The sequence below is a fragment of the Micrasema longulum genome, unplaced genomic scaffold (assembly GCF_059751315.1).
Source record: "Micrasema longulum isolate JH-2025_06_02 unplaced genomic scaffold, ASM5975131v1 h1tg001298l, whole genome shotgun sequence".
NCBI classification, from domain to species: Eukaryota; Metazoa; Arthropoda; class Insecta; order Trichoptera; family Brachycentridae; genus Micrasema; species Micrasema longulum.
In genome coordinates this window covers 457,778-485,369 of record NW_028278485.1, presented here as the reverse complement: position 1 = coordinate 485,369, position 27,592 = coordinate 457,778, and the positions used below count along the sequence as shown (strand labels likewise).

General features: G+C 31.1%; 1 protein-coding gene and 1 long non-coding RNA gene across 6 annotated transcripts in view; both read right to left on the bottom strand.

Moving 5' to 3' along the window:
* Positions 1-328: 328 nt before the first annotated feature.
* Ypel (Yippee-like) overlaps positions 329-27,592 on the bottom strand; it is a 247,085-nt gene continuing 219,821 nt past the window's right edge. For all 5 annotated transcript variants that reach the window (XM_088234905.1, XM_088234909.1, XM_088234908.1 and 2 more), the window contains exons 4-6: positions 3,100-3,143; positions 2,474-2,582; positions 329-896 (exon numbers count right to left, since the gene is read on the bottom strand). In XM_088234905.1, the coding sequence (XP_088091031.1) occupies positions 807-896; positions 2,474-2,582; positions 3,100-3,143 (243 nt within the window). In that variant the 3' untranslated portion in view covers positions 329-806. The remainder of the gene's footprint in view (positions 897-2,473; positions 2,583-3,099; positions 3,144-27,592) is intronic.
* On the bottom strand, positions 24,364-26,435 carry LOC148276013 (uncharacterized). The gene is made up of 2 exons (XR_015823878.1): positions 24,505-26,435; positions 24,364-24,412 (listed from the first exon to the last, which is right to left on the bottom strand). It is a non-coding gene; the product is annotated as an uncharacterized LOC148276013 (long non-coding RNA).

Sequence of the window (27,592 nt, the reverse complement as noted above, 5' to 3'; positions counted from 1 at the left end):
ACGTAATGTAGTAAAAGTTAACTAAGTCTCGAGTGCCAAAGTTATGTCAGACTTTTGGTAAATATTATGTTCTACTGCTCGTGTCATCGCATCGTGTCATCGCTTTACAGTAAAATGCGTGCAGTTGTAGTCGTAAAGATTTCTCCCTTTAAACATATGTATTGAAAAATAACAGCTTTTGGCAGAACCGTTTACACCCGATTAAGCGTACAAGTGAAATATAATGTAGTACCGCAGTGTATAGGGCACCACGGTGTATTGGGTACCACAGTAACAGAAAAACTTCCGAGTCCTGAGAGGCGATACATATATCATTCTTTTAATCACATTTTTACCATCACACTCGACAGTTTTAAGCAAACATCGAGAAATCACAATATATCACAATAAAAGTTTCATTATTTTAATTTAACTTAGTTGTCAAAGTTTAAAAGACATTTCTCATTGATTAATTATCAGAGAAATAAAGTCACCCTTAAAAATTAATTGCACTTTTGAAATACCATAGTTATTGAACGAGCACTCGCGATAATGTCATACAATATCCGAAAATTAAACAACTCAATCGCATCGGAGCGATCGTGGACAGTTTGCGAGAAATACTGCATGTTAGTTACACTGTTTCTCGATTTGACGAGCAACGCAAGAGTTTATGTAAAGTTGCATAGTATGTTGGGGTTAGTGGTATTGATATGCGAAGAGGTAGGAACGGCCATTTCGGTCAGCTGTAGCGCAAGGCCCAGGCGCATCGTGTGGGGGGCGCTTGGTGAGGTACGCCGAGCCACCGAGGGAACACACTTCGCTCCTCAGTCCCATCCATTCTCCTTGACCATGTGCGCAAGCTCGATAATGAATTTCCCTTCCTTGTATTTTTGGCTAGATTCAAATGCGTGCTCCTGGAAAATAAAAAACAAATAAATTGTTAAATGTTAGTTAATAATGGCATTAAATATCCTATAAATAAAAAAAAACTGATTAGTGAGTATTTTGATTACACATAATATCGTCACTTTTAAAGTTAAAAGCTCACCCCAAATCAACAATTCAAATAAAGCTACAAGTTGATTATTAAAAAATATACAAGGAAATTTCTAAAATTATTTCAATATACATTATTTTCAACAGGACTGAATTTGTCAAATTCTGATTTTCTGGGCAATATGAAAAAGTAATTCAGAAATGCAAAGGTTCAATATATATATATGAGTATATATTTTTTTTTATTGTTTACAGAGAAACCTGTTATTTATTTTATTTATTTAACTTTTTGTACATAATGTTATTTGTACATTGGCGGGCTTATTGCCAAATGGCAATTTCTTCCAACCAACCAATAAAATAAAAGTTTTATTTTTATAATTCAAGTTACAGAACATATTCAATAGAAAAAAAAAAAAAAGATTAAATAGTGAAAAATATATAAAAATAGAAATAAACGTATTTGTTTATAAATTACCTTAAATCAAAACTATTACTCAATGGGAAAAAGGAAAAAAGCGGAAAGAGGAAAAAGGAAAGGAGGAGAGATTAAGGAAGAGAAAGGAGATGTTTCTTCAGACGTGATTTAAGGTTTATTTATTTTTGTTAAGGTTTATATTAGAAAAAACATTGTTTAAGATCTAAGGAAGGTTTCAAAATGTCTCACTTCAGTCTTGTCTGTGTGGTTGTTAGCTTCAGTCTGTGCGGTGGCCTCCGTGGTGTAGTGATCAAGACGCTTGACTCACGCATGGAAGGTTCCGGGTTCGATTCCCGGTGAAAACACATTTTTTAATGTGATTTTTCTCAAGCCTGGGTGTTCTGTATTGTAATTGACCACTGTAATTGGGCCCTCTGGCCTGTTGTGGTGCAAACAAAAAAAAACATTTTCAGTCCTTTGTTTAGCAGTCAAGATTGTTATATTTTTGTTTTTGCTGTCTGTATATGATAATGATGTGCAGTTCTCGTGTTGTTATTGTGTATGCCAGTTACTTTTGTTAGTGTAATGTCATCATCCTTGCTGTGACCAAGTGCAAGTTTGTGTATTAACTTGAGGCTTTTAAGGTATTGTAGACTTTTGTGCAGTGTTATTGTCAGTGTTAATTAGTCAAGGTTACATGCATTTTTGAGTTTTTTTTGTTGCCTTTGTAGTTTTTTGTTTTGCTTCCAGTTCCCCAAAAAGGTATAAGATAGTTTAGTTTGCTTTTTGCATATGCTCGATACATTAGTGGTTTTTCTTTTTGCGGAATGTATTCTTTTATTTTATGAAACTTGCAGATTACTTTTGTTAATGATCTACATATTCGATTTTTAATGTGGTTGCTCCATTTTAACTGTCTGTCAGGTGTAAGTCCTAAGTGTGTTGTGCGCTCTAGTTCTGTGAGTATTTCTCCGTGCATCTGTGTTAATAAAAAGTGACAGTACTATCTAATACTAAACAATATTAAGTGATCACATGAGGAAGGGCATTTACAATAGAAAATAACATAATAATTACATATTTCCATCCCAGCATAGTCTTGCAACTCTCACAGTAAATATCTGCGACCGCATGAAGTCCAGTCAGTAGGACTCTCTCTTCTGCCGGACCACATCCTACATTTACTCTGTAAACATTCAACTTTAATTTATTTATATCATACTTCAACTGAGTAAATTTTGATTAAAATAGAGCTATTTCTAATTACTCATTTGTAATTATTTATTTTAGATTAACACCATTGTTTTAAAATTAACTGTGTTCCAACCCAATTGCGACATTTACAATCCAAATATGTCCACTATTGTTAATTGTTTTTTAAATATTTTTTGTTTAAATGTCATTATTTAAAATACATTATGCAATCAAATTTAATTGCTTTTAAAATAAAGCACAAAAAAAGATAAAATGTTTTTAAAATTTTCAATACAGGTTTTATTTTAGATTATAGAATGGTTTGGAATTATAAAATAATATCATTTTTTAATGAAATTTGTCAGTCTAAATAATTTAGGTACAGTTAAATATTTAAGTGCTAAAATACTTTAAAATTTAAATAGACACCTGAGTAAGTATGTCAACTTCATAAAAAAAAAAATTTAAATGCATAGATGATATTTATAATAAATGATCACAATACTTACACAGAATTGAATAAGTACGCCCTTCCCTGGCTGCCTTGGAATGACTGTAACAAAAAAGAAGATTTTGATAAAAACAAAAAAATATAAAATAAATTTATTACAATATTAGTAGCAAAAAAATACAAAACACATACTTTTTTTTTATTTTTACAAAATACATAATTTTACATAGACACAATTATATGTTTTTTATGTCCCGACTTGTTAGAAAATTCCAAGTTAAGTCGGGACTCTTCGATATAAAAATCAAAAATATTTATTTACATATTGAAACAATATACAAGTAATCAAAACAATATGCAAAATAATCCAAACAATATACAAAATAATAATTGAAAAATATAAATAATAAAGAATAATAAAAATTTATTCATTCATAGAAAAGTATAGAATAGAAAAAGACAATGTGACTTAAGAGAGTATAATTTATAATCAAAATTATGAACATCAGTTTTGACATAATCAGTCTAAAAAATAACACATTGAGAGAGCATTGAAAAGTTTTATTGAAAAAAATACATAATATTATTAATTAAATGTCATTCAACTGCACAGAAGAACCAATGCTTACATGTGAATTTTTGTTGCGATTTCAATGCCAAGAAAATATTAAAAAGTGTTTTAATGTTTGATTCTTACAAATTATTAACGGAAATAATTTGTGTAATAAATGTATTCAAATCGCCGGGATAGTAGAACAGTGACGCATGTTATTTTCTTCAACATTACTTGAGCGGTTTAATTTTTTTTGACACTTTATGTCACAAATTGATAAGTACAAAAGTAAACCATTTGATACTTGGGTTAGTTACGAGTGTATATATTTTTTCAAATCTTGAAAAAAAGCCTTTAGGTAACTTTTTTAATAGCAAATATAAAAGAAAGTCAATGTCGCATTTTTCGCACATCCGTCGTTGTTCTACGATCCCGACGAAATTATTTATCTATATTTATTACCTATCTGTCTAAGGGCCGGTTGCATCGACAAAAGTTAAGTTAAAGTCAGGGCTAAAGTCAAATAAAAGTTACTTTTATGTCAAAATGCGTTGCATCAAAAAAAGTTAACTAAATATTAACAAAAAAATTACTTTTATTTGACCGGCCGCCAGGGGACCGTTTAAAGTTAAGTTTAAAGTTAAATGCGATCTGCCATCTGTCAAAAAAGCGCCGTGAAATCTATTGATCGATCTGTAAAAAGTTGCACAAAATGACAATTTTATCTGATTTTTCGTCTTCCGATGACGAATTTATCATCGAGTATATTCTAAACCGAAAAAAAAACTGTTCAAACCACGAACGGACCATTTTTTGTGGGAAGAGTCCGACTTTATCGCAAGATTTCGAATGTCATAAAGGTGAAGAACTAATAACTATTTGAATTTTTAATTGTTAATTATTTTTCAAAACCCAGGACTTGATCATCAGCGGCATGGTGTAAAATAAATCTAAATCATCACTGTATTGAAATGCTGTTTTTTTTTTAAAATAGAGCTAGATGGAGCTCAGCTAACTCTTTCTGGGCATTTAAGGCTGCCATAGTTGCCCGAAAAATGACATTTTTTTGCTCGATTTCTAGAGTAAAAAGTTCTTCATTTTGTTTTAGCTTTTGCTCTTTTAATTTTTTATCTAGAACAAAAAGGACGATGTCCCTTTTGTTCTTTTCTTCTCCGAATGCGCAGTGTTGCTTCGCCCTTCCGCACACACTGAAAATTGGAACGAAATTTAAACATTTGTGCCCAAAGACGCGTCGCGGGGCATGTGTATTGCTACATGTAAATAAAAAAGTACGTGCTTGCGCAAAAATCCCAACAATTTTAAGGGTGGAACTTGAACCTTTACAGTGGCAACATTCTTAACTTTAACTTAACTAAAATATTGTTGATGCAACGGAATTTTTGAGTTACCAGATTTTGAGCCTTAACTAAGTTTAAATATTTAACTTTAAACTAAATTTATACCAACTTTGATGCAACCGGCCCTAACAGCCGGTTGGAGATAGCTAGTGAAAAAAACTTTTTAGTATTTCGATTTCAATTTCATAAATCATATTTTAACAAATTAAATAAGTTAGTTTGGTCCTTTGCGTTTCAGTGTTCAATATACACGAAAGCTGGAATGAAACTTAGATTATCCTCTACAGTATTCTACACTGTACAGAAACAATTTTGACTAAATCCACTGTCATTTTAAATTGACTTTTCCGATTTACCATTTTGACTAATTCTACTTTCAAAATAAACGTCTCAATTTAAAATATTCTATTAGTTCTACTGTATCCAAAGTTATAATCATCTCGTTAATACACAATAAGTATGTTTTATCACTTACAAATCCATATGGTAAACCGATCTACGATGCTATCATCTCTCAAGATTAGATAAAACTGCACTGTAAAAAGGAATTACTTTTGAAAATGTGACTTTTGCATTGATTTACGCGAGTAGCTATTATACATGTTAATATTTGAGTATATTTAAATATTTAAGTACATAAACACTGTATAAATGAATCCATAATATATTTATTTATTTTTATATGAAAATAAAGAGCAAGAAAACTGCGAGAGATTTCAATAGTACGATTTCAAAAGTATTTATTTATTCGTCAATGTTGACATTGCAGATTGTCTGTCATAAAACGGATTCATTTGCCAATTTAATAATGTATTATAATATCTACATATTATGACATGTGATGGAAGTAGTTTAATTTATTCACTGTATACGGAATTGCAAATCAATACTATTAATAATTGACTAAAAAATGTCTTAATAACAGCGTAGTCCTTTGTATAGTCGTCATTGGGAGAATATATACGCAGTGAAAGTTTGTCGATATAAAATATCATGATGATGATGATATCGAAGCTGTACTGACAGAATGCATTAAGTCATTAAAACAAGTTCCGAGATAAACGCATTTAAAGTTTATTTATTCTTTCATCGCATTATTTCTCCTACAATTTTACTTTATTTTAATTTTTTTAAAAGCTTTGAAAGAGCAATTTTCATTATAGGCATAGCATAAACTTTAAATTCAACATCTTGCACCTATATATATTTAAAAAATATTTGAAATATATAAAGACTGCTGACTTACTGCATTATTTTATTTTTTATTCATTTTATTTTATTCAGAAAACATACAGTCATACATAAAAAGTATTAAAAACAACGATATTCTAATATAAAAAGACCAATTAAGTTTTCATAAATTATGCAAAAGTTTTAACACTAAATGTGACAAAAAAATAAATAAATTAGAAACTCAAGTGAGAAAAGAATAATTGTTAACATTGGCGTTTTCCATGGAGGTAATAAATAAATATACCAAATGCACACCCCGAGCCATCCACGCACACACACATGAACGCACGTATAAAACACACACTAACATATACATTACATGCGGCACATATACAAAGCATAAACCACTCAAGATGTACATTCAGCAACTATCCCAAATAATCAACTCCATGAAGAAATTACATTATCTGTACAAATACAGCGTGCAGTCAAAAATGTCTACCTCAATACCTTGTCCATTATAATTTCTACAGGTACGTCTAATGAATGAATTCGTGGTATAATTGTTTTTACAAGTTGGTATTTAAAAAAGGGAATTTAATCTGGTACATCGAAGAGGACAACGGAAACCAATATTTTTTAAAAGGTACAGCGAATCAACCATATTATTTAGAATTTTTAAAAGAAAAATTAAATCACACGTAAGACGCCTTTTTTGGAGTGATTCTATATTAAAATTAATCTAAGATGCGCCGTAATCATTTTCAATGTTACCAAAACGATATTCCAGGCTCCTTATAAATTTCTTTTGAATGTTCTCGATTCGATCAATATATACATTATACTGAGGGGACCATACTAATGAAGCGAATTCGAGTTGACTACGCACATAAAGTATAGTAAAGAAGTTTGAGTGTATCTGGTGATTAGAATGGTTTGGAGATTCGTAAGATAAATCTATAAACCCTAGAAGTCTGTACGCCTTATCTACTATTGTATTTATGTGATCTCTAAATAAAAGCTTATCATCCATCAGTACATCCAAATCTCTTTTATTTAACGATTGACAACTGTCCCAGATAGTTTGTAGTCAAATAGTTTTACTTTTTTTTATGTCAGTATAGCCTCAATATCTCATTACCTATGTAGGTATTTTGAAATGAAAGGTGCAAGAAATAATAGAAATTAAATTATGTATAAATCAATACGTTTAAACTGCTTTTTTCAACGAAGCTTCATTACATTTTAGTGTTATTTGTATTCAGATAACAATGAAACAAAAGTAGTTTTGGGAAAGTACTGTGTCATATTTTATTACAAAGAGTTTAAATATTTTTATTTTTTAAATACTCGTACATATTTGCGTTATGATTTAACCATATATTTCAATTTTGGGTCAATTTGCAACGAGTAGTAAAAAACGCACTATTAGAAAATGAGAAACAAATAAGGGCAGAGTGGGTGGGGTTCGAACCTCTAATCACTGAGTCCGCAACACTAGCTACGGGACCACAACCCGATTCGAGGTTACCAAGTGATTTTCACACTAGAATATTTGATAGTCCCTTAACTGGTACCTGAAGCGTAAGACTGATCATCTCACCTTCACGTAACAAAAATGATAAAGATACGTTGCAATTGGTGTACCAATGCAGTGTCCTATGCACCATTAAGTGCGGAAAGGGAATGACGATGATGATGATTAACCGACAAGCTTAATTTTTATCTGAAAGCTAGTGAAAATATTTTTGGCGGATAAAACTTTTAAGATTGAGATGACCTAATTCTTGATACAAAAATTGTGATAGTCTTGTGCAGCGATTCCAAATTTATTTTTAATAGAAAATTCAATTCAGTAGTGTAAACCGAGAAAACAAAAACTAACAATGTTTTTACTGAAATATTACCAATTTTCATACATACAAATTTAAAATACACATTTAATCATGATACGAGTATACGCAACCACAATACACGAAACTTAAAAAATCTTCATGTATCCTTATTTTGCTCAACGAAGTTTGGCCCGATGAACTTAAAAATGTAAAGTCGAATAGTAAATCTAAGAGTGTAGCAATTAAAAAAATATTACTTCAATCTTTTTGATAGTGATAGTTATTAGTGTATTTTCTACAAATAGTGTATAATACGGTTTGTCTTATGTTTCTAATATTATTATGCTGATATTATGTATTGTCACAAAAATGTTTTTTTTTTTGTATGTACCGTCCCAAATGAGTTGTTTCTAATAACTCTTGGGGTGGTATTCCAAACGCTCTCGCGGCCGTATTATCTCGCGTATTTACATACAAAATACACGAGAAAAACTGTTTTCTCGTGCCGCGAGAGCGGTTCAGAATATCACCCCAGGGAGTATATCTATCGGCGGCCTCCGTGGTGTAGTGGTCAAGAAGCTTAACTCGCGCATGGAAGGTTCCGGGTTCGATTACCGGTGAGAAAACATAAATTTAATGTGAGTTTTCTCAAGTCTGGGTATTCTATGTAATTATTCTATTCTATGTAATATAATTAACAACTGTAATTGGGCCTCCAGGCTTGTTGTGGTGCAAAAAATGTATGTAATAAGTATATGGTATGTTATAAGATTATCTATAACAACAAGAACAAACCATCACGCCGTTTTTCCGTAGGGGTAGGCAGAGAGGATAGAACGCCATATCACTATATTTTTGCATACTTCTGTATTCATACATCTTCTCATGCACGCACGCCGATTATTCATACTCTTGACATGTCCATCTTCAATTATTTGTTGGATTTGATCGTACTTGATCGTACCATGCCTTACTCGGTCTTCCTTGTTTTCTGCATCCATCAACATTCGCATGGTAGATCCTTTTAGCTATTCTTTTGCTGTTTGTTCGCTTTACATGTCCAAACCAACGCAGCACTCCTTTCTTCATTTTGTCGATAATACTTGTCTGTCTTACATAGTGCACGGATCTCGAAATTTGTACACGTATCATACATCGTTTTACCACACATTCGCCTGAGACATCGCATTTCGACCGCATTCGACCTACTTTCATAATCATTTTTCCAATTCCATAATTCGCTTTCATACATTAGGGTCGGCACCAGAACTCCATTGTGGACCACTAGTTTTGCCTCCTGCGACAAACATTTGTTTGCCAAGGTAGATTTCAGTGCATCGTTTACCCTGTTTCCGGCACTCACCCTCTTTTCAATATAATTATCATTCTTTCCATCGCTAGTAAACATACTTCCCAGATAAATCCGGTAGAAAAAAGTTTGTTTTTGAATGTTTACAAACAACATTTGTTTTTTATGGATCCCAATCAGATTCTTTCCTTACATTCCTTATAATTTTATCCCATTTATTTATTTTTACTGGGATTTTGGTAATACTAAAATAATATTAACTGATATTCAATACATTTTTGAAAATCGCATTCGTGAATAATGTGCACCCCTGTTGGTGAGAAGAGCCGAGTTTGATATTTGCAAAAAGAATTCTATATTTAAAAATTAATTATCTTATGTTTTAGAATTCAACCATAAACAAGTACCTTAGTACATACTAAAATTAAATATTTGAATATTAATAATTTTTAGTTGTGGAATTCAATCATAAAGTACCTAGGTACCTACTCATCAATGAAAAGTCTTTTTACAAGCTAATAGCAGGCAAACCAACGTTCGGGCAGGACAACGTCTGTCGGATCCGCTAGTTTATATATATATATATAAAGCATATTATAAAACAGAAATTAAAGATGAATACCCAAGGTATGTAAGTATGAAAAGCGGTTAAAGGGGGCTATCTTTCAGACGTTTTATGAAGGAAAAACAAGATGTAGATATATTGATTTAATTTATTTATTATCAGTAAAAAAGACCATGGTAATATATACATATATGATAAAATATTTATCAACAGATAACCAAAGGTCATCTTATTAGATTGTAAGATATAATAATGAGCAAATACTTCAAACTTAGTAGGTACATTATCAAAATTACCTTTCACACAGGAAGAGAAATTTCAATGATAACACTATTGATCAGAATACGAAGATAACCTAGTAAAAATATTTAAATTGGCGCTACAAATATTGGTTATTTTCAAACTACGGAAATAGAAATTAAATATTGCACATTGGCGTGTTGATTAAACAAAATCAAACATATAAATACATATTTGATTAGTTGATAAAGCGTTCGCGTGGCCTAAAAATTTCGACATAATTTGCCTGTTATTGAAAATACGAAATGGAACCACGAACATAAAATATGGCCGATTTAAAATTAAATTAAAATTTGTTTTTTAAATAACTGGTTTAAAACAAAGTTGTTTAATTTAAATTTAAATAATAATGAATAACCACAAAGTTAGTGCTTCAAATATAAATATTAAGTACATGGCAGAGTTTATTATTATTTTTCATGTTTATTTCATTTCCATACAATCGCTTATCTCATTATTATAATCTATAATATTAATACTCCAGAAACGATTGATCGCGTCTGTCCTATACATGCCCGTTTTACAAGTATCGTGCCAATCCACTCGGCCCGGTGATCGGTAAACCTGAAGATCATAATCCACCGAAACCAGAAGGGCCGAACAACTAAGGCTCGAAGAGGCCCGTAGGGCCGATACGTATATATATTTTGCGTATAAAAAAAAATTGTTTTTGAATGTTTACAAACAACATTCGTTTTTTATGGCCTTACTTATAAACCTGGCATAAAGTTACATCTAGACATAGTGGTAGAATGGTATTCCCGTCCTTTTTCTACCACTATAATAAGGATGGTATTCCCATCCGTATTCTACCACTATACCTAGGCGTAACTTTATGCCAAGTTTATGAGTAAGGCCCTTGGTCGTCTACTGGTGTCGTCAAGTTTTATTAAGATTACCAACGCTCATTGTTATGAACTTAATTAAAAAATACTGAACGCAGATTTCGCCAATCGTAGGCTAAGGTACTGGACAAAGTAAGGTTTTATCGAATGAAAAATTTTAACATGTGACGACAGACATTACAAAATAGCTTAATAATGATCGACTTGACATTAACAATGAAATACTGTAGCGCTTCATTGTTATGAATACTTTATTTGAATCATGTGATATAAAAAAAATAAACAGCGTAATGTTTTTAACTTGCATAAGTGGTGGTGTAAACATTACCGTGTGATTTTGATGGCAATTATAATTATTACTTAAATTAAATCGATATTTTTCATTTTCTAAATTCATCATATTTTGCTTCTAAATGCTACTAAGTAGATCGTGAGAGTGAAATCAACTAACATTTTTTTTCTCACTGAACACGGGCGAAATAATTGTAGTATGTAATTAATTTCACAAACAAATTAATATAAGTACTACAAATCACATTTGAGAATATTTCGTAACAAGTATACAAGTATTGACAATTTGTAAAAATTATAACGCTAATGTATTTTTTCTACGAACAGTATTTTGACGTTTGGGCAACCGTGAAGTATATTATCATTTATTCAATTTAAATCAAAATTTAGAAGAAATAAATTTAATTCACGATTGTTGATAGTGATCTGATTTTTTTTCTTGTAGCACTTGATAGATTTTTTTAATGTACGAGGGTTGTGTAAATAATAAGGTTCTCTTTTTTTTTCAGGTTTAAGGTATTTTTTATTTGAACTAAAAAATACATCATTGGAAAGCTTAGTTTCTTAACTATTTTTCAACATAATCACCAGATTTTTCAACGCATTTTTGTTGACGACTAATCCACTTTTGGAATCCAGCTTCAAAGAAGTCCGCCGCCAGTCCGTGGAGGAATTTGGAGACCGCTTCCTGCACTCTTTCATCAGTCTCGAAACGTTGTCCACCCAAGTGTTGCTTTAATTTTGGAAACAAGTGGAAGTCACTCGGTGCAAGATCAGGGTTGTATCCCTACAACCCTGATCTTTTCGCCAAAATTTTCGATTAAATCCTTGGTTTGGCGAGAGACGTGCGGGCGCGCATTGTCGTGGTGCAGTCTAACGCCTTTTGTCATTCTTCCTCTCCGGCGATTTTGGGTGGCTCTTCTGAGTTTTTTCAAGATCTCGAAACAATTTTCCGAATTTATTGTGATCCCTCGAATCATAAACTTAACAAGAAGGACGGTCACCAAATTCCTCCACGGACTGGCGGCCGTCTTCTTTGAAGCTGAATTCCAAAAGTGGATTAGTCGTCAACAAAAATGCGTTGAAAAATCTGGTGATTATGTTGAAAAATAGTTAAGAAAATAAGCTTTTCAATGATGTATTTTTCAGTTCAAACAAAAAATGCCTTAAACCTGAAAAAAAAATGAGAACCTTATTTTTACACAACCCTCATATTAAAAAAATACACATAACAGCTAACAACTCAACGTTGATGGTTTATTTTGTTTGAATATCGATATGATAACATTTTCAATTTTTAATACGCCATAGATATACGTTGTTTCGCGTGCTTAAACACATATGACTTATACAAGTCCTTCAATATTTTCCAACGAAAAGTTGAATCACGGAAGTAAAATCGACAATTCCTGGTTTCAATTAAGGAGTCAGCTCATCCCTTAATAAAACTGTCAGGAGACCGTTCTTAGAAAAATTATGTACTTAGTTTTTGTTCAGAAAATTTTAGTCTTTCATGTAGCATTATTATAATTCATTTATTGTATATAGTATGGACTAATGTATACAATACACATAAATCAAGTCTCACAAATTTAGCTTCCAATATGCAAGCATACTTCTTGAAGATATTAGACCCTTCTGACTAATGATATAGTTTTTGCTTACCACTCACATTTAAAAAAAAAAAGTAATTTGGAGAGAACTCTCTCGAAAATCTACAATGTTTCAAATCCAGTTAATTGGAATATCGATAGTAACAAGATTGTAAATTAATATAGCAATAAAAGAAAATTCACGTAATTGAAAAGATTACTAAAAATAATAAAATGAGAAACAAAAACATTCAATTTATCTAGAAAAAATGTTTACAAGCTGTTATCGCTATCTCTCGGGTCGATGACTGTTTGGAAAAACAATTGATAATAATATAGCCTTAACATTGAACGGCTTAATTGCATGAAAATTATTTTTCTAAGTGAGACGTAATATTTTAAATTTACATTTTTTTTTAATATGATGAGTAATCTTTCCATTCTAGACAAAGGATTAGAATACCGAACAACATTTTCGATATCAAATGTTTTAGCGAACAATCAAACACAAATTATACTTAACATTCTAAATTAAAATGTTACACTAATATTAGAATAAATACGATAATGTAAACACAGTATTAACTAGTACGAGTTCATTAATTAAAATTTTAAAAATAATCAAACCGATTACTACTATTGAAAATTCTAAAAACCGATTTATTAAATAAGTTTTATTTACATTTTTATCTGAATCCGATACTCCAATATAAAGTAAATAATATAATTCAATCACAATACACAGAGCCCAGGAGACCTGATTCATAATTTGACATTCGATTTTAATTTTAATCAGTGCGAGTGTACGTATATTATATAGTTTTAATGAACTTGCACTGTGTTGGTTTAAATACACAAGGAATTAATGTGTGTGTGCATAAATCATTAATAATGACTAATCTTCAGTGTGACTGAAAAAATACAAGTAAAAACAGATGCGCAGTTAAATAATCATATATTTTGGGTGGAGATAATTAAATTGTAAAAAAGAGCATTAAAAATAAATAGCAGTACATATCTTTTTTATACTCGGCACGAATGAAATCGAACAAATGATAATACAATACGAATTAGGTAATCGCTATATCGATCACGAAAATTGCAGTTCTGAGATTTTTTTGTTTTATATTTTGTATAAAAAATACTAAAAATATCACGGCTATACAAAATTCGCAACGGAGAAGTATTAAGATGCACGGAAAAATAAAAATGAAGTAAAGAATATAATAAAGAAAAGAAAAACAGTACTTTGGACATTTATGTGGAAAAAAGTACGAAATAGTTTGAAATATATTACAAGAAAAGGTTGTTTTGGAAAACGCAGTAGAGGAAAAATACGTATGTCCTGGCTTAAACATTTTAGTTCCACCGCAGCTCCGAATGCTCATTTAGAGCGGTTGCAGTAAACATAAAATAATAAATTTTGTAAACTTCGAAATGAATATTAAATACAATTAAAGAGCGATGATGCAAAGTTTTGTCCTCTTCGCATTTGAGTTTTCATAAATTTACACAAAACATCAATATTCTCATAACTGCTATTTTAATGGTACTTACTACCGTTGCGATGATGTAGCGAAATACAATACAAAACCTCATCGGTATGCAATATGCAGGGCGTCGATTAGTAGCGCAATATACCAACGTATGCGTATTTGTATTTATTTATTATATACTCGTATATGGCCTAAGCCAGTTACAACAGTTACATGAAGAAACATATATACCTACAAGAAACTGAACAAGAAGAACATAAAACTATGTAGCGAAGACAAACAAGGGCAATACAATAATGGTCTACAACATATTCACAAAAACGATAGACATATAAAACTTCGAGCTAAACCATGCCAATCCATCTTCATCCCACACTGTTTTAGTGGCGAAGAGATCTACGAAAAGCCGTATTGATCAAAATCGAGACAAGGGGCGAATAGATGCCACGTATCTAATCCGAAGGTGGCGTCAGTCGAGAGCTTTTGGCTTCCGGAGTGAAGTGGATAGTGAATATTGGGTATCCACCTCGATTATTCTACTCGCATCTCGTCTGTGCGGATGTGGTGGGTCATTGCTCCGCTTCGGCGAGAAGTGCATTCGGAATTGGTGCAACAGACGGTGCAGGTTCAAAAAGACTATTGACCGTCGGCTCCCTGCACATGTCGGGAGGGGGGCAGGAAGGACAAGGGACGCCAAGGAACGCGCCATTTTACTAACTGGACCCTTAAAAAAGGGGGCACCTTCAAATTCGTCCTTTTCCGGAAGGTACACATAATCTTAGAAGGTGTTATTTATGTAGGTAAATCCCGTATTATGAATTGAAAAAATATATATTTGTTGAATATACGAACTAACCCGATTGCAACAATCGTGTTAAAAAACCATCTACAAAAAACTAAAAAAAAAAGAACATAAAACCACGTCGCAAAGACAAACAAGGAAAATAAAATAATGGTATACAATAAATTCAAAAACGAGATCAAAATAAAAGACTTCGAGCTAACCCATGCCAATCCGTCTTTGTCCCACACTGTGTTAATGGCGAAGAGATCTACGTAAAGCCGGAAGATCTATCCCAAAAGATTCCAAGTTGTGTGACAAATTGACTAATCTACACATTCTGGACATGGGGGGATAAAAACAAAAGTTGCTCTTATAAGATTTGATAAATAGAAGATTTTGGCTTAAGGCGGCACGATTGGGAACATAAAAAAACATTGATCGCAACGAAGATGGGACATCACTTACAGCATTAAGTATTTTGAAAATGCATATAAGGTCCATCTCCATTCAACGTTTTCCAATGAAGAAAGATTAAGAGACTGCTCTATATCAGCATGGGAATAATTACCCCTTTGCAATCCGAGCAACCGTACCACTTTTCTTAAAAAACGGTGTTAGACAGCTCGATATGGTCAATATGAGTCCTATAGAATGGATACCAAATTTGAGAAGCATATTCTAGGTGGGGTCGAACTAGCGAGCAGCAAAGAGTTAAGAAGTTGATGGTATTCATATTTTTGAAGTACGTCGTCACTCTATTGATAAAACCAAGATGTTTGAGAGATTTGTTTATATGAATCAGAAAACTGAATAAGAAAATGGTCAGATTTTGACTTTTGGATAAATTCTTGTATGCGAGTGTAAAATTTATAACACGTTCTGATTTCGATCCAATTTTTCATTAGGATTCTGCGCGGGCAATTGGAAATAAAAGACAACCATTTTATTGATAATAATGTTAATATCAATATTCCATTCAAAAATATATTGGAAATATAACAAATGAATTATTAACAACTCACTGTACAAAAAAATCTTATGTGAAAAGCCAAATATTTATTATTAATTTATTCAGTTTTACTTTTTATAAAATATGTACATAGAAAATGGATTGCAAAAAAAAGACTAGACAGGAAGCTGAGGAATATGTTTTATATTTAAGAATGTAATTTTAGTTTCTTGAAAGTCCTTTCTCGTTTTATTGATGTAGTTGTTTTAATTTTTTTGATTTCTTTTGAATTTTTACGCAACAATTGATGTGAAAGTATGTACAATTATGTATAAAATAAATAATACACTGACACTCCGGAACGTGCCTGTGGGCCAGTGGAGTGGCTACACTTATAAATAAAAATAAAATTATATTAAATGTACCTATTGTATAAACATTTTCATTTGTAAACTATGTATTTGTATTTTATATTGGATTAAATAAATAAATAAAATATGCATCCTCACTGGGGTAACTCGTGCCGAGGACACTTTACAGTGTACTTTTTTTTACAAATAAAAATACTACCTATAAAGAACTTTACATACAGATAAAAAAAGTACAAATTTTCAAAATAATATTACCCACTGTTTATGCAAGAAAAAACAAAATAACCTATTTTTAAATGCAATATTACAAAAAAGAGAAAGGGGGGTTCACAGGTTGGTTGTTATTAAAAATGACCTACTTAAAAATGTATAATTATTATACAAACAAAGCAAAAAGGTCTCTTGAAGTTGCTTGGAGAGCTTAATACGAAGTCCAGCATACTTAACTTTTATGACCCAGGCCCAGGGTTGGAAATATTAAGTCTTACCTATTGTGTTTTCTGACACGGGACATAAATGAGAAAATTTAATGCGGATAGGTTTTTACGATCCAAGAAATGGTTTATTTTATGGTTTGATTGAATGTGATGTCAAAATCGTAAGTACCTAATAAAAATGTACACACATATTTTACATTACGCAGTTCTTAATAATGTACACAATGTTCAAACCAAAATACGAGTTGTCATTTAAGTAATATTATTATTTAGTATTTTATTTTGTTATGTTATTCTGATTTGATAATTATAATTATAAAAATGGTAGGTATTATGTTACGAGTATTTTAAAAATACCGTAATGATTGGAATGTTTTAACTAAAACAATAGTTTGAGAACATCCCAAACACCAAAAAATAGCTGCGAAGTACAGGCGTAGTAGTGTGGTATAAACTATAACGAGCAAATCGTTTTTGATTCCTATTTTCTGCGTTTTCCACGAATCAAAATATCGAATTTGAAATCCGCCGTGTGAAGTGTCGCTCTCAAGTAAATAAGCATAAACAATAGTTTTAAAAATGAACACATGTGATATGTTTTTTTCATTATTACCAATACAATTAAACAAATAAATAATATAGTATTAATCAATAAATAGAACAATAGTATTTAACCCATATAAGAGGTCATCATTTTCTTCTAGTTTTTTTAAATATAAGATTTGTTTATTTTAATGCAGCATATAATTATGTTCTAACACATGTGCAGGCGTTAATAATTGATGAACTACGTAATTTGGGAATTATTACGACATTACAAGTAATTAGTTAATTTTAAAAATATTTAACTCGATTTTTTGTTGTACATTTTAAAAAGTTTCGTCATCCAAATAAATATTAAATGTTCGTAAATTTTCCCTTCGCGCTTGATGCATATGTGAGTTGGAACATAATTGGATTGAATCCAGTATCGTTGAGGTAAATCATGTTGGTTGCGCTGTGTAACTTATTTACGCTATCTAGGGAAGAGGTTGTGACGTAAAAAGTAGAATAATATGTGTAGGATTGTATGATATGTATTTCCGTATAATAATCCCGTTTTCTAGTTTAGTAACCTGCTGGGATCACGAGAGCATTGCTCTCTTGTACATACATATATGGCCGCGACTCCTTCCCACGTTTTAATAACAAACCAAGAAAAAAATCAATCACACATAATCAAGTAATATACCTTGCGAGTGTATGAAACAACTTGTATACAAAAACAAAGCATTTAATATAGTTGATTGGTTAGTGTATAGATAAATTGTATAAGGTACATTCGTGTGAAAAATAGTTCAGCTACATAGATATCATAATATGATAATACAATAGAACACCGTTTATTTGAACTCCGGTCGTCCGCATTGCTAAATATCCGGATCGTTATCAGGAAATTAAAAATAAAAGAAATGTAATAAAAAAAGGGCGCGCGGCAAGTAATTTGCTTTGTTCGACATGTTTAAGGGCCAGTTATAAAAAATAGTTAAATAAAGTTTCAAGTCAAATAATTGTTGCGTTTTGGTCAAAATGGACAAAAGAGTTTACACGAAAAAGTAAAATAAAACAAATCATTTTGACAAAAATTAATTAACTTCAAACTTTATTTAACTAAATTATTTTTTTATGCAACTAGTTCTAGGTCCTAGGTAAGTTTTTAATGTGTTTCCAGTTCGCTGCATTATTTCAAAAGCAATAAAAAAACTGATCAGAGTAAATTTTGCACTTTCTTTCAAAACATAGCCTTAATTTAATCTTGATTCCGACCATCCGGATTTCTGCATATCCGAATAACATCTGACACTCTTTAATCCGGATAGCTGGAGTTTTACAATACATTTTTCGTTCTACAATATACAAAAGATTATCATGAAAAAAACTATCAAATTAACGAAATACAGCATAAATATAAACGATTTTTTCCCTCGGGAAGGTTTTTTTATATGGCATCACTAAAAACATATGTTAAATGTACGAGAAAACGTCAACTCTCGGCGTGGAGGAGGAATTTTAAGTTTCGTAAAATACCACCGTCATTGTGTGATTCTTCCCGAATGTGTCAATCGCTACACGTGCTCAGATTCGATTGCTTCCTTTATTTAATGACCATTAGTACATTACATATTATTATTTAAAAACTGCAAAAAGATAAACAAGGTTAAATATAATAATAAATAAAAATATAATAAAAATAAATAAAATAAAATAATTGAAAACCAATTTAAAGTGTTTATATAAAGAATAAGCTTGTTTTGGGAATTTGAATTTCATAAAAAATGTGTTTACGCTATAAATTGTTTTTTTTATTTCCCTGAAAATACTTGAAATAAGAATGTCTTAGGTTTTTTACACACAAATATTTAAAATTTTCCTTTCTGAAAAATTCATCGCTAAAATTCCATTGTAATTTATTTAGCAAAGTTAATAATAAATTAATTACAAAGCATTAATACTCATTTAAGAAAGGATTATTTATTTATTAACGGTTCGAACAAAATTTTGCATAATAATATTACTAAATAAATTATAATCACGATTAGTATCAAACATATTGTAAATACAATTTACATATAAAAAAACATAATAAAAACAATGAAGGAAAACATTAAATTAATTTTAAAACAGCGAAAGAGTACAAGTGTACAAAATTAAGTTCATTGTGAAACCATTTACTGAGAGGGAAAATATTGCTTGTATTCACTTATTTAGGTATATATACCTTTATTGGTAAAATCAACCATAAAAAATAATCACTCGAGATAGCAATAATACTAATCTCCTTGTTTGCATTTCCCGCCACAAAACAAGGACTACGAGTTATGTATAGAAGTGAGAGCGTTGCACCCTGACGTTGCCTTCGACAGGACTCGTGCAGCGTCGACAATACAATACATTTACCCACATAGCTCAGGTTCGATGCCTTCGAATGCAAACATAGAGGGTGCAAACAACAGAACAAAGAAACATGATACCCGTGTAGATGGAAAAGTAACAAAATAATTCAATGCATTTATAAAATTGTCGGCCTGATTGTGCAGGACGCTGGAGGCCCAATAGGAGTTGTCAGTAGATAGAGATGCTTGGACCCCGATAACAATGTGAAGTTAACAGAGTTATCTTCGACATTCAATAAAAAAAACATATTTGTGTACGAAACTGAGTATATTTGCATGAACATTTAAAGTATCTTCGTCGCTAACCTATAATTAAACATGTTTAGAAGAAAAAGTTGTATGCATATTCTGCTTTTCATACAGAAAACTTAATTTTACTTAGTAGATCAAATTGAAGATAAACGTTAACTTCCCATTGTAATCGGAGCCCAGGAAGCTGCTAGTATATATTTATTTCAAATGTGTTTTTTCACAACGTTATTTTTCATAGCTTCTTAGTCTGGCATCTAAAGTGTATGACTGAGCAGCACACCTCCATTTATAGGATCTAAAGGTGCATAGGTTGAACATAAACTCTCAGTCCAAAGGATAAACAGCAGGCTTGAAGTAAAGTTTCGGTTTTACACATTATGAAAATCACAAAAATGATGCTGTTAAACAATAGTTAAAACGTAATTTAAATATTTCCAATTTGTTACATCTTAGTAAAAACGACGCTTATAATAACTCAGAAATACAAATTTCGTTCCGAAAAAATGTATATATTTTTTATAATAATAAATAAAAACATGGTACTACATAGTTGTTAAGCGCAATAAACCTATTTAAGAAGTAAAAAAATAAAAAATGACCCCCCCTCTCTAAGGGCGTGGAAGGTCATTATACCATCGTATATTCATAAGACTTCCGGCTTCCGATATCTACATCCGGGAAGCGGTGGGGAGGGGGTGTTGACTTGCAGGTTAATTGTCACAAGGATTAGAGATAAGGGGTTTTATTACACTTACATACCCTTCGAATCGGCCCATATGAGGCCATGAATCTCCTACATCCTATGGTTAACAGCCTATTTATTTTAACTAATATTGTAAATTTTACAGGAGATAATATTATTTTTTTAAATAAACATTTTAAACATTTATTTTTTATTATCACAGGGTTATAAAGAAGTCTACATTATGACGTCATTACCCTTTTCAAAATTAATTAGTAGCTATTGAAACACGTTTAAAAGTGTATGTGGCTGAATTTGTTTGCCAAGATATTTTGGCTATTAATCATCGATAGTTTGGAACTGTAGAGGGTACGAACTACGAACCATAAAGGAAACCCCACGGTAAATACCTTGAACAAATCAAAGGAGATACAAACTGCACATCATACGGCCAGTCAAAAAGAGTCGCTGAGGACCGAGATGACTGGGAAAAAAGATATGCAGGTGTTTGATTCAAATCAATACCGAGGGTCTAATTAAAGGAAAGATCCTTCGAATCGGGTCATTGACCAACGGAAGACATTGACACGCGATTCAGATGGGTAAATAGACCTGATTTGATTTAAGATTCCACGAATAAATTAATATAATTATTTTGAACGCCTTAAGATTTGTTTAGTCGTTCCCACAACCTACGATATAAATCATCCTACACGATATATCCTAATTCAGTATTTAGAACGTGATGGGGCAAATTTTAAAACAATGATGGGACATTTTGTCAGATTTGAATTATAATAAAGGCTTCAGACATTTAAAAAAAAAACACCTACTGACAAATATCAAAAAAACATGAAATGAAATTGCATCTACCGGATGTAATGGAAACGAAAGGAAAAAGAGTAAACGTAAAAAAACTTGATAATAAATACTAAAATTGAATAGGCATAATTGAATACATCATGTTTAGTATTCAAAATGTCGATAGCGTATAAATCATACGTTGTTTTAGATTTATAAAGAGCAAAACATATTGACCGACATGCAGAGATATGACGTGAGTCATTTTAAATTTAATACTCCGTACAAACAAGAATATATAAAAAAAAGTATTATGTTTTTTGCTTGATTAAGATTCTCGACTCTTTTCTGACAAATCTGTTGATATGGACTATCGACAAGAGATTATATACATCACCAAAAACAAAGAAAAAGGACTCGAGGATGCATTTCGTCAGGGCATTGCCTTCGTCTGCCACCCTCAGAGGGGGAGATTTAATAATATATTATTTCCAGGAGTTTTCCTTAACCACGTCCGGGTAGTGACTAGTGACTAGACTTAACTTCACTGAACTTAATAATGCTGAGTGGATACAGTCAGCGACCCAAGTTTTCCATATTTTTCCTAACACAAATTTTCCTTGCATTATATTTTCGTTGATGAGCCCGTGAGGAGACGATCCTATATTATTTTTTTTTGTATCGAATTACATAAATACTCGTTATTTCGTCACCCTCGAGGAAAATCTCACCAGCTGACAAAACTAAAATTTTGTTTTTTGTCATATACCACAGCAAATACCGTACGACGAAAATGAGTAATAATGTACGAACAAAACACGAAACATGTTTTTAAATTTATTTTCTTTTCCCTTTCCAAATTGTGAGTTTATAGCATTTTATTTCCGCCAACGATATATTATATTTCTGTTCTATTTTTATATTATACAATATTCATAAAACTGCCAGAAGATAAATAGTATATTAAATTGATTACAAAAATACAATATCTGGCAATAAAGACATATTAATTGTGTTACAAAGTATTAAAAATACTGCTGTTTTATTATCTACATGCATAAGATAAACTTACGTACCCGTGAACTGACTTCTTTGAATTTATATTGCAGATTATAAACGTACTTAAAAAGTATTTATCGTAATTATTAATGAACTTCTTGTTTAATAAAATGAGCTGATTAAACCAAAATATTATAATTCATAAATAAATATATTCATTTGAGATATGCGCTGTTTATCAAATTACGTGGAGATCATAATTACTTCATAAATAGTATATTAAAGTATATGTACTTATTTTATCATTTTAATTTAACAATAAAACTAACTATACGTAAAACAGGAAACTCCTAGCTAATCAGGTTTAGAAACGAATAATATATAATAAACATAAAAATGTAAACGAAATTGTATGCAATAAAAATAAATAATTGAAAAAACCCTTTGATACAAGGGTTATGCCTCATCAAAGGGTTTTTTAAATTATTTATTTTTATTGCATACAATTTCGTTTACATTTTTATGTTTATTATATATTCTTCGTTTCTAAAAATGATTAGCTGGGAGTTTCCTGTTTTACGTACGTATAGTTAGTTTTATTGTTAAATTAAAATGATAAAATAAGTAAATGTGTAATGATAAAAGTTGAAAAACGATTAAAAAACAAATAACAGAAAAATAAATTAAAACCTACATCAAAAGAAAAATATCAATTTCCCTAGTTCACGCATTGCCAAATCTGATTTAAGTCATCACTGCATTGTCACAACAATCGGACACAATTTTTAGGATCAAAAAAGGAGAAAAAATCGTCAGATAAAGGAATTGAAGAAATACAAACGTTATTCGGAAAATATCCAAAAGGGTGAATGTTACACATTATGTAAAGTGATTATTTAAAACTAGTTATTGACGGGTAACAAGACCTATAAATAATGCATTGACTCATTAAAATCCCAATTCAACATTTTTAATAATGCAAGTTGGACATATAAAGCTGGTTGTTTTTGTTAAAAATGCATACCGCCGTAAAGGAATTTTATAGGCTTCTCTAAAACAAGTCTGCCGGAAGCGCTTGAGGTGTCTTCGGAAGTGATCAGCAACGTTTTCCGGTGCAATTGCAATACGTATATTGCATCCCTCAAGGAGAAACTAGATTACTGAAAATACGAAGTATTTAGACGGGAAAAACAAAAACGAAAAAACTTCCCCATTTTGTGTACACGGGATCAATAATTATGTATTTATAAATTAAAGCTAATAAATTAAAAGACACCGTTTCAAAATACTGTCATACATAAAAAATACATATTTACGTATGCATTATACACACACATGTATATATATATTTGTTTATTAAATCTGAACCAAGTTATTACATTTCCTCTTTAACAAAAGGCAAGCCTGTAACGAAAAATATGAATTTACGTTTTGCATATTTTAGGCATTAAATTTAGAAATCTTGAAAGAAGACTAGCTCAGAATTATACAATTGAATCTGGGGATTTAGTATTTAAATGTAAAAAAAAAATAGTGCAAAAGACCGTTTTTATCAATTTAATTGATATATTGTAGTAATAGTACCTAAGGAATTACAAAACATTAAATCGCTGGTACAGTTTAAAGTAGGTTTGAGGTCTTGGATTAGCATGGAAGGAACAGCTAAGACACCAAAAAAATAATTTTAATTAAAAATAAAATGCAAACTGCAAAGAAATTCTGTTTTCGTAATATCAGCATATGTTATTTTTTTTTTCTTTTTCTTTTATTTTCACGGTCATGTCATACCATATTTAATTGCTATAAACTTATTAATCGTTAAAAAGGAATGGCCCACGCTCAGACGCTGAAGTCTTTGTATTTCTTTGTGTCTAAGTATTTTTTTAGTGTATTTTTATAATTAAAATTCTATGTAAATATATGTATGGAAAAATAAACAAATAAAAAAAATAAAAATGAAATGTAAAAAAACAATAAATAATTCTAATTTATTGGTATTTCTAACAAACATGCTTTAAACCTTTTCAGCCGTACTTTCATCGTCCATTCGCTCTATATTGCATTCCCGTTGGCGGGGTCTACGTTCAAGTTTCGATAAAAATAAGCACTTTGATCGACGAGGAATTTTCTGTCGAAACTCAACCGGACAGCGTCACAACACACTACCGCATTCCTTCCATGCGCCGTGAACGTAGACCCCGTATACATACTTATCCAAACCATCGCAGCTCCCCTTAATTTGGTAGATAGAGCTTTTCTCAAGCACGAATCTCGGTATTGGTGTATCTATCATGATTAGTTTTACTTGCAGGTACATAACATATCCGCATAATATATCTGATTGACCAGTATAAATACTTAATAATTGGTTTCTTTGCGGAATGAAAGTTGTGTTTTTACAATAAAAATCGATTCAATTATCTACGCGTGGGTACATTACTCAACATATGAAATATTTTGATTAAAAACAATAAATAAAAGCGTGCGGATAAGAAAAAAGCATCATTTTTAGCTTGGAAACAAACGAATATAAAATCTCGTTCCCACAATGTTTACAAGATTAATAGGCGTTATTTATTTATCAGAAATAAATTACTTAGTAATATTTTAGCCGGATTTTTAATTAAAAGCTAATTGATAACATCTGCTGCCTGTATTTATATAAAAATACCAAGTGGAAGTAATATATTCATTTTCCTAGAGTTTGTTCAACTTTTGAACAAAGACATTCCGGAGTTGTTCAACCTGCCAATTATGAATAAAAATAATAATAACGGCACTAAAAGGTGGGAATGGAAAGATCTGCTTTTGCAGGAAATATGTATATATGCAAGTAATAAGAGTTGCATGCATGAGTAACGACCAATTTTAATAAAAGCTCACGTGCAATTATAGGTGGATGATGTTAAATTACTATTAGATTATTCAGAAAAATGGGTAAATAAAACTATGTATTTTTCCTAATGCCTTTTCTTTTCCATTGTGAAATATTGTCTGTTAGGATAGGATCCGTTGTTAAATGACCCAGATTGATTATGATTTAATTACAGTTATTTAGAATTGTGTAGGTCGTGATAAGTAAGTGATTTATTTTTACCGAATTTACAATGGAAAGAATAATTTACAATCCAGAGCTTTAGACACTTTTATTTATTTATTAAGTATTTCACTGACAAAAATATACATTATTTGGTTATAATGTATTCCTCACAGGGAAAACCCGTGTCGAGGAATACATTTTACAAGTTTTATGACAAAGTACTTTTATTATTGTATGTATATGTAGATATAATAGAATTCAGTGTAAAACATATTTTTTCAATCTACATGCTTTTAGAAAAAGAACTATTTAACACAATAAAGTTCGGAAAACAAAATACACTACATTTATTTTACATGCTGTATTTTTAAAATTTTCTAAATTCATAAATACGAGTACCCATATTATAAAATTCAGCATATAGCATATATTTTATACAATTTAAAAGTTTCATAATTCGTTTTTCATCGTTTGAGTTGATTTTCACAGAACCACAGAAACAATAGTCATTTATAATAAGGAACTTCAGCTCAACGAGAAATTGGATACAAAAAATGTTTTCTTGCGCGCGGTAAAAATTAGAGCATTAAATTGTAAGGCAAAATTTCTTAAACATGTACGGAAAAAATAATAAAAAATATTTTAATAAAAACGCACTACTTTGAATGACATCACTTATTTATATGAACCATCCAATGATATGAGAACTTTGAAGGATATCCGGTTTGGTCACCGTAAACGAACCAATCAGAAGAACTGTCAGAGAACAATTTCTGACGTCACACGCGGAGTTATTTCAGAAATACAAAACTTTGAAAAATCATAGCGCTGATAATACGATATACAAAAATAACATTTTCAAAAAATTAGCTTGGTTAAATACTCTATTAACAAATAAAAAAAGAAAAAAAGACACTGAACTTCCTCATTACATTACTCATTATGCACTTATATAAAGAAACAAATTAATTATATTTTTTTGTAATTACTTATAAAATAAATCACGGCTCGCCACTGCTATAAACATACACTTAACATGTTAAGAAATTATATGATAAATGAATATACTATAAAATTCAGCCAATAAAATATACTATGTATACAATTTACACAATACTATGATTAAAGTGTGAAAAGGAGAACGATATCTTATGTGTTATTATTTTATATCCCGTCTCATATACTTTGCGATTTTCATACACATGTCCATACTTTCATCGCAATATAAGTAGGCAGATTTTATAAATATATTTACATTGTTTTAATTTACGCTGATTATATCACAATTCATAAAACATGGTACGTATTTTTTAAAATTTATTATGTTAGGTATTCATCTCTATTGTGCAGAAAGGTATTGGCATTAGGTATAATAAAAAAGCACATTATGTGATTCACCTCTGTAATCGGCCATGAAACATGGCCTAAAAAACAAAACATTAAAACTAATGTAAGAACTACGAGCCGCATTCTCTATTTGAATTCGAGAAGTTATAAGCTGATTCTGTAGTACACTGGTTGCATAATGCACCCCCTTAGGTGGATGTATAGTTGGTGCATTGACACCGAAAGCAATTTGCTGCGAAACAAGAATCACACGCCACCCTCTGCTCGCCTCGCTAAGCGGCCGAAATAGGGCAAGGAGGAACATTCGGAGAGCTTACTGCGCTTTGGCTGTGCGAGCAGATTCTAACCCGGCTTGATTACAGTGACACGATAGGAGATCTTCAGATTTATGTCGATGTAAAAATGACAAAATCAAGGAGCGAGTTCTGCGTTGGCTTTGACATGCAGAGCGCACGGACGACGAAAGAATGGCTAAAAAGATATGATGCGAACGTTGATGGATGCGAAAAACGAGGAAGATTGAGAAAAACGCGGCACGACCAAATCCAACAAACACCTGAAGATGCACATGTCAGAAGTCAGAATAATTAGCGTGCGTGCTTGAGAAAATGTTTGAATGTACAGGAAGCGAGGTTTGTA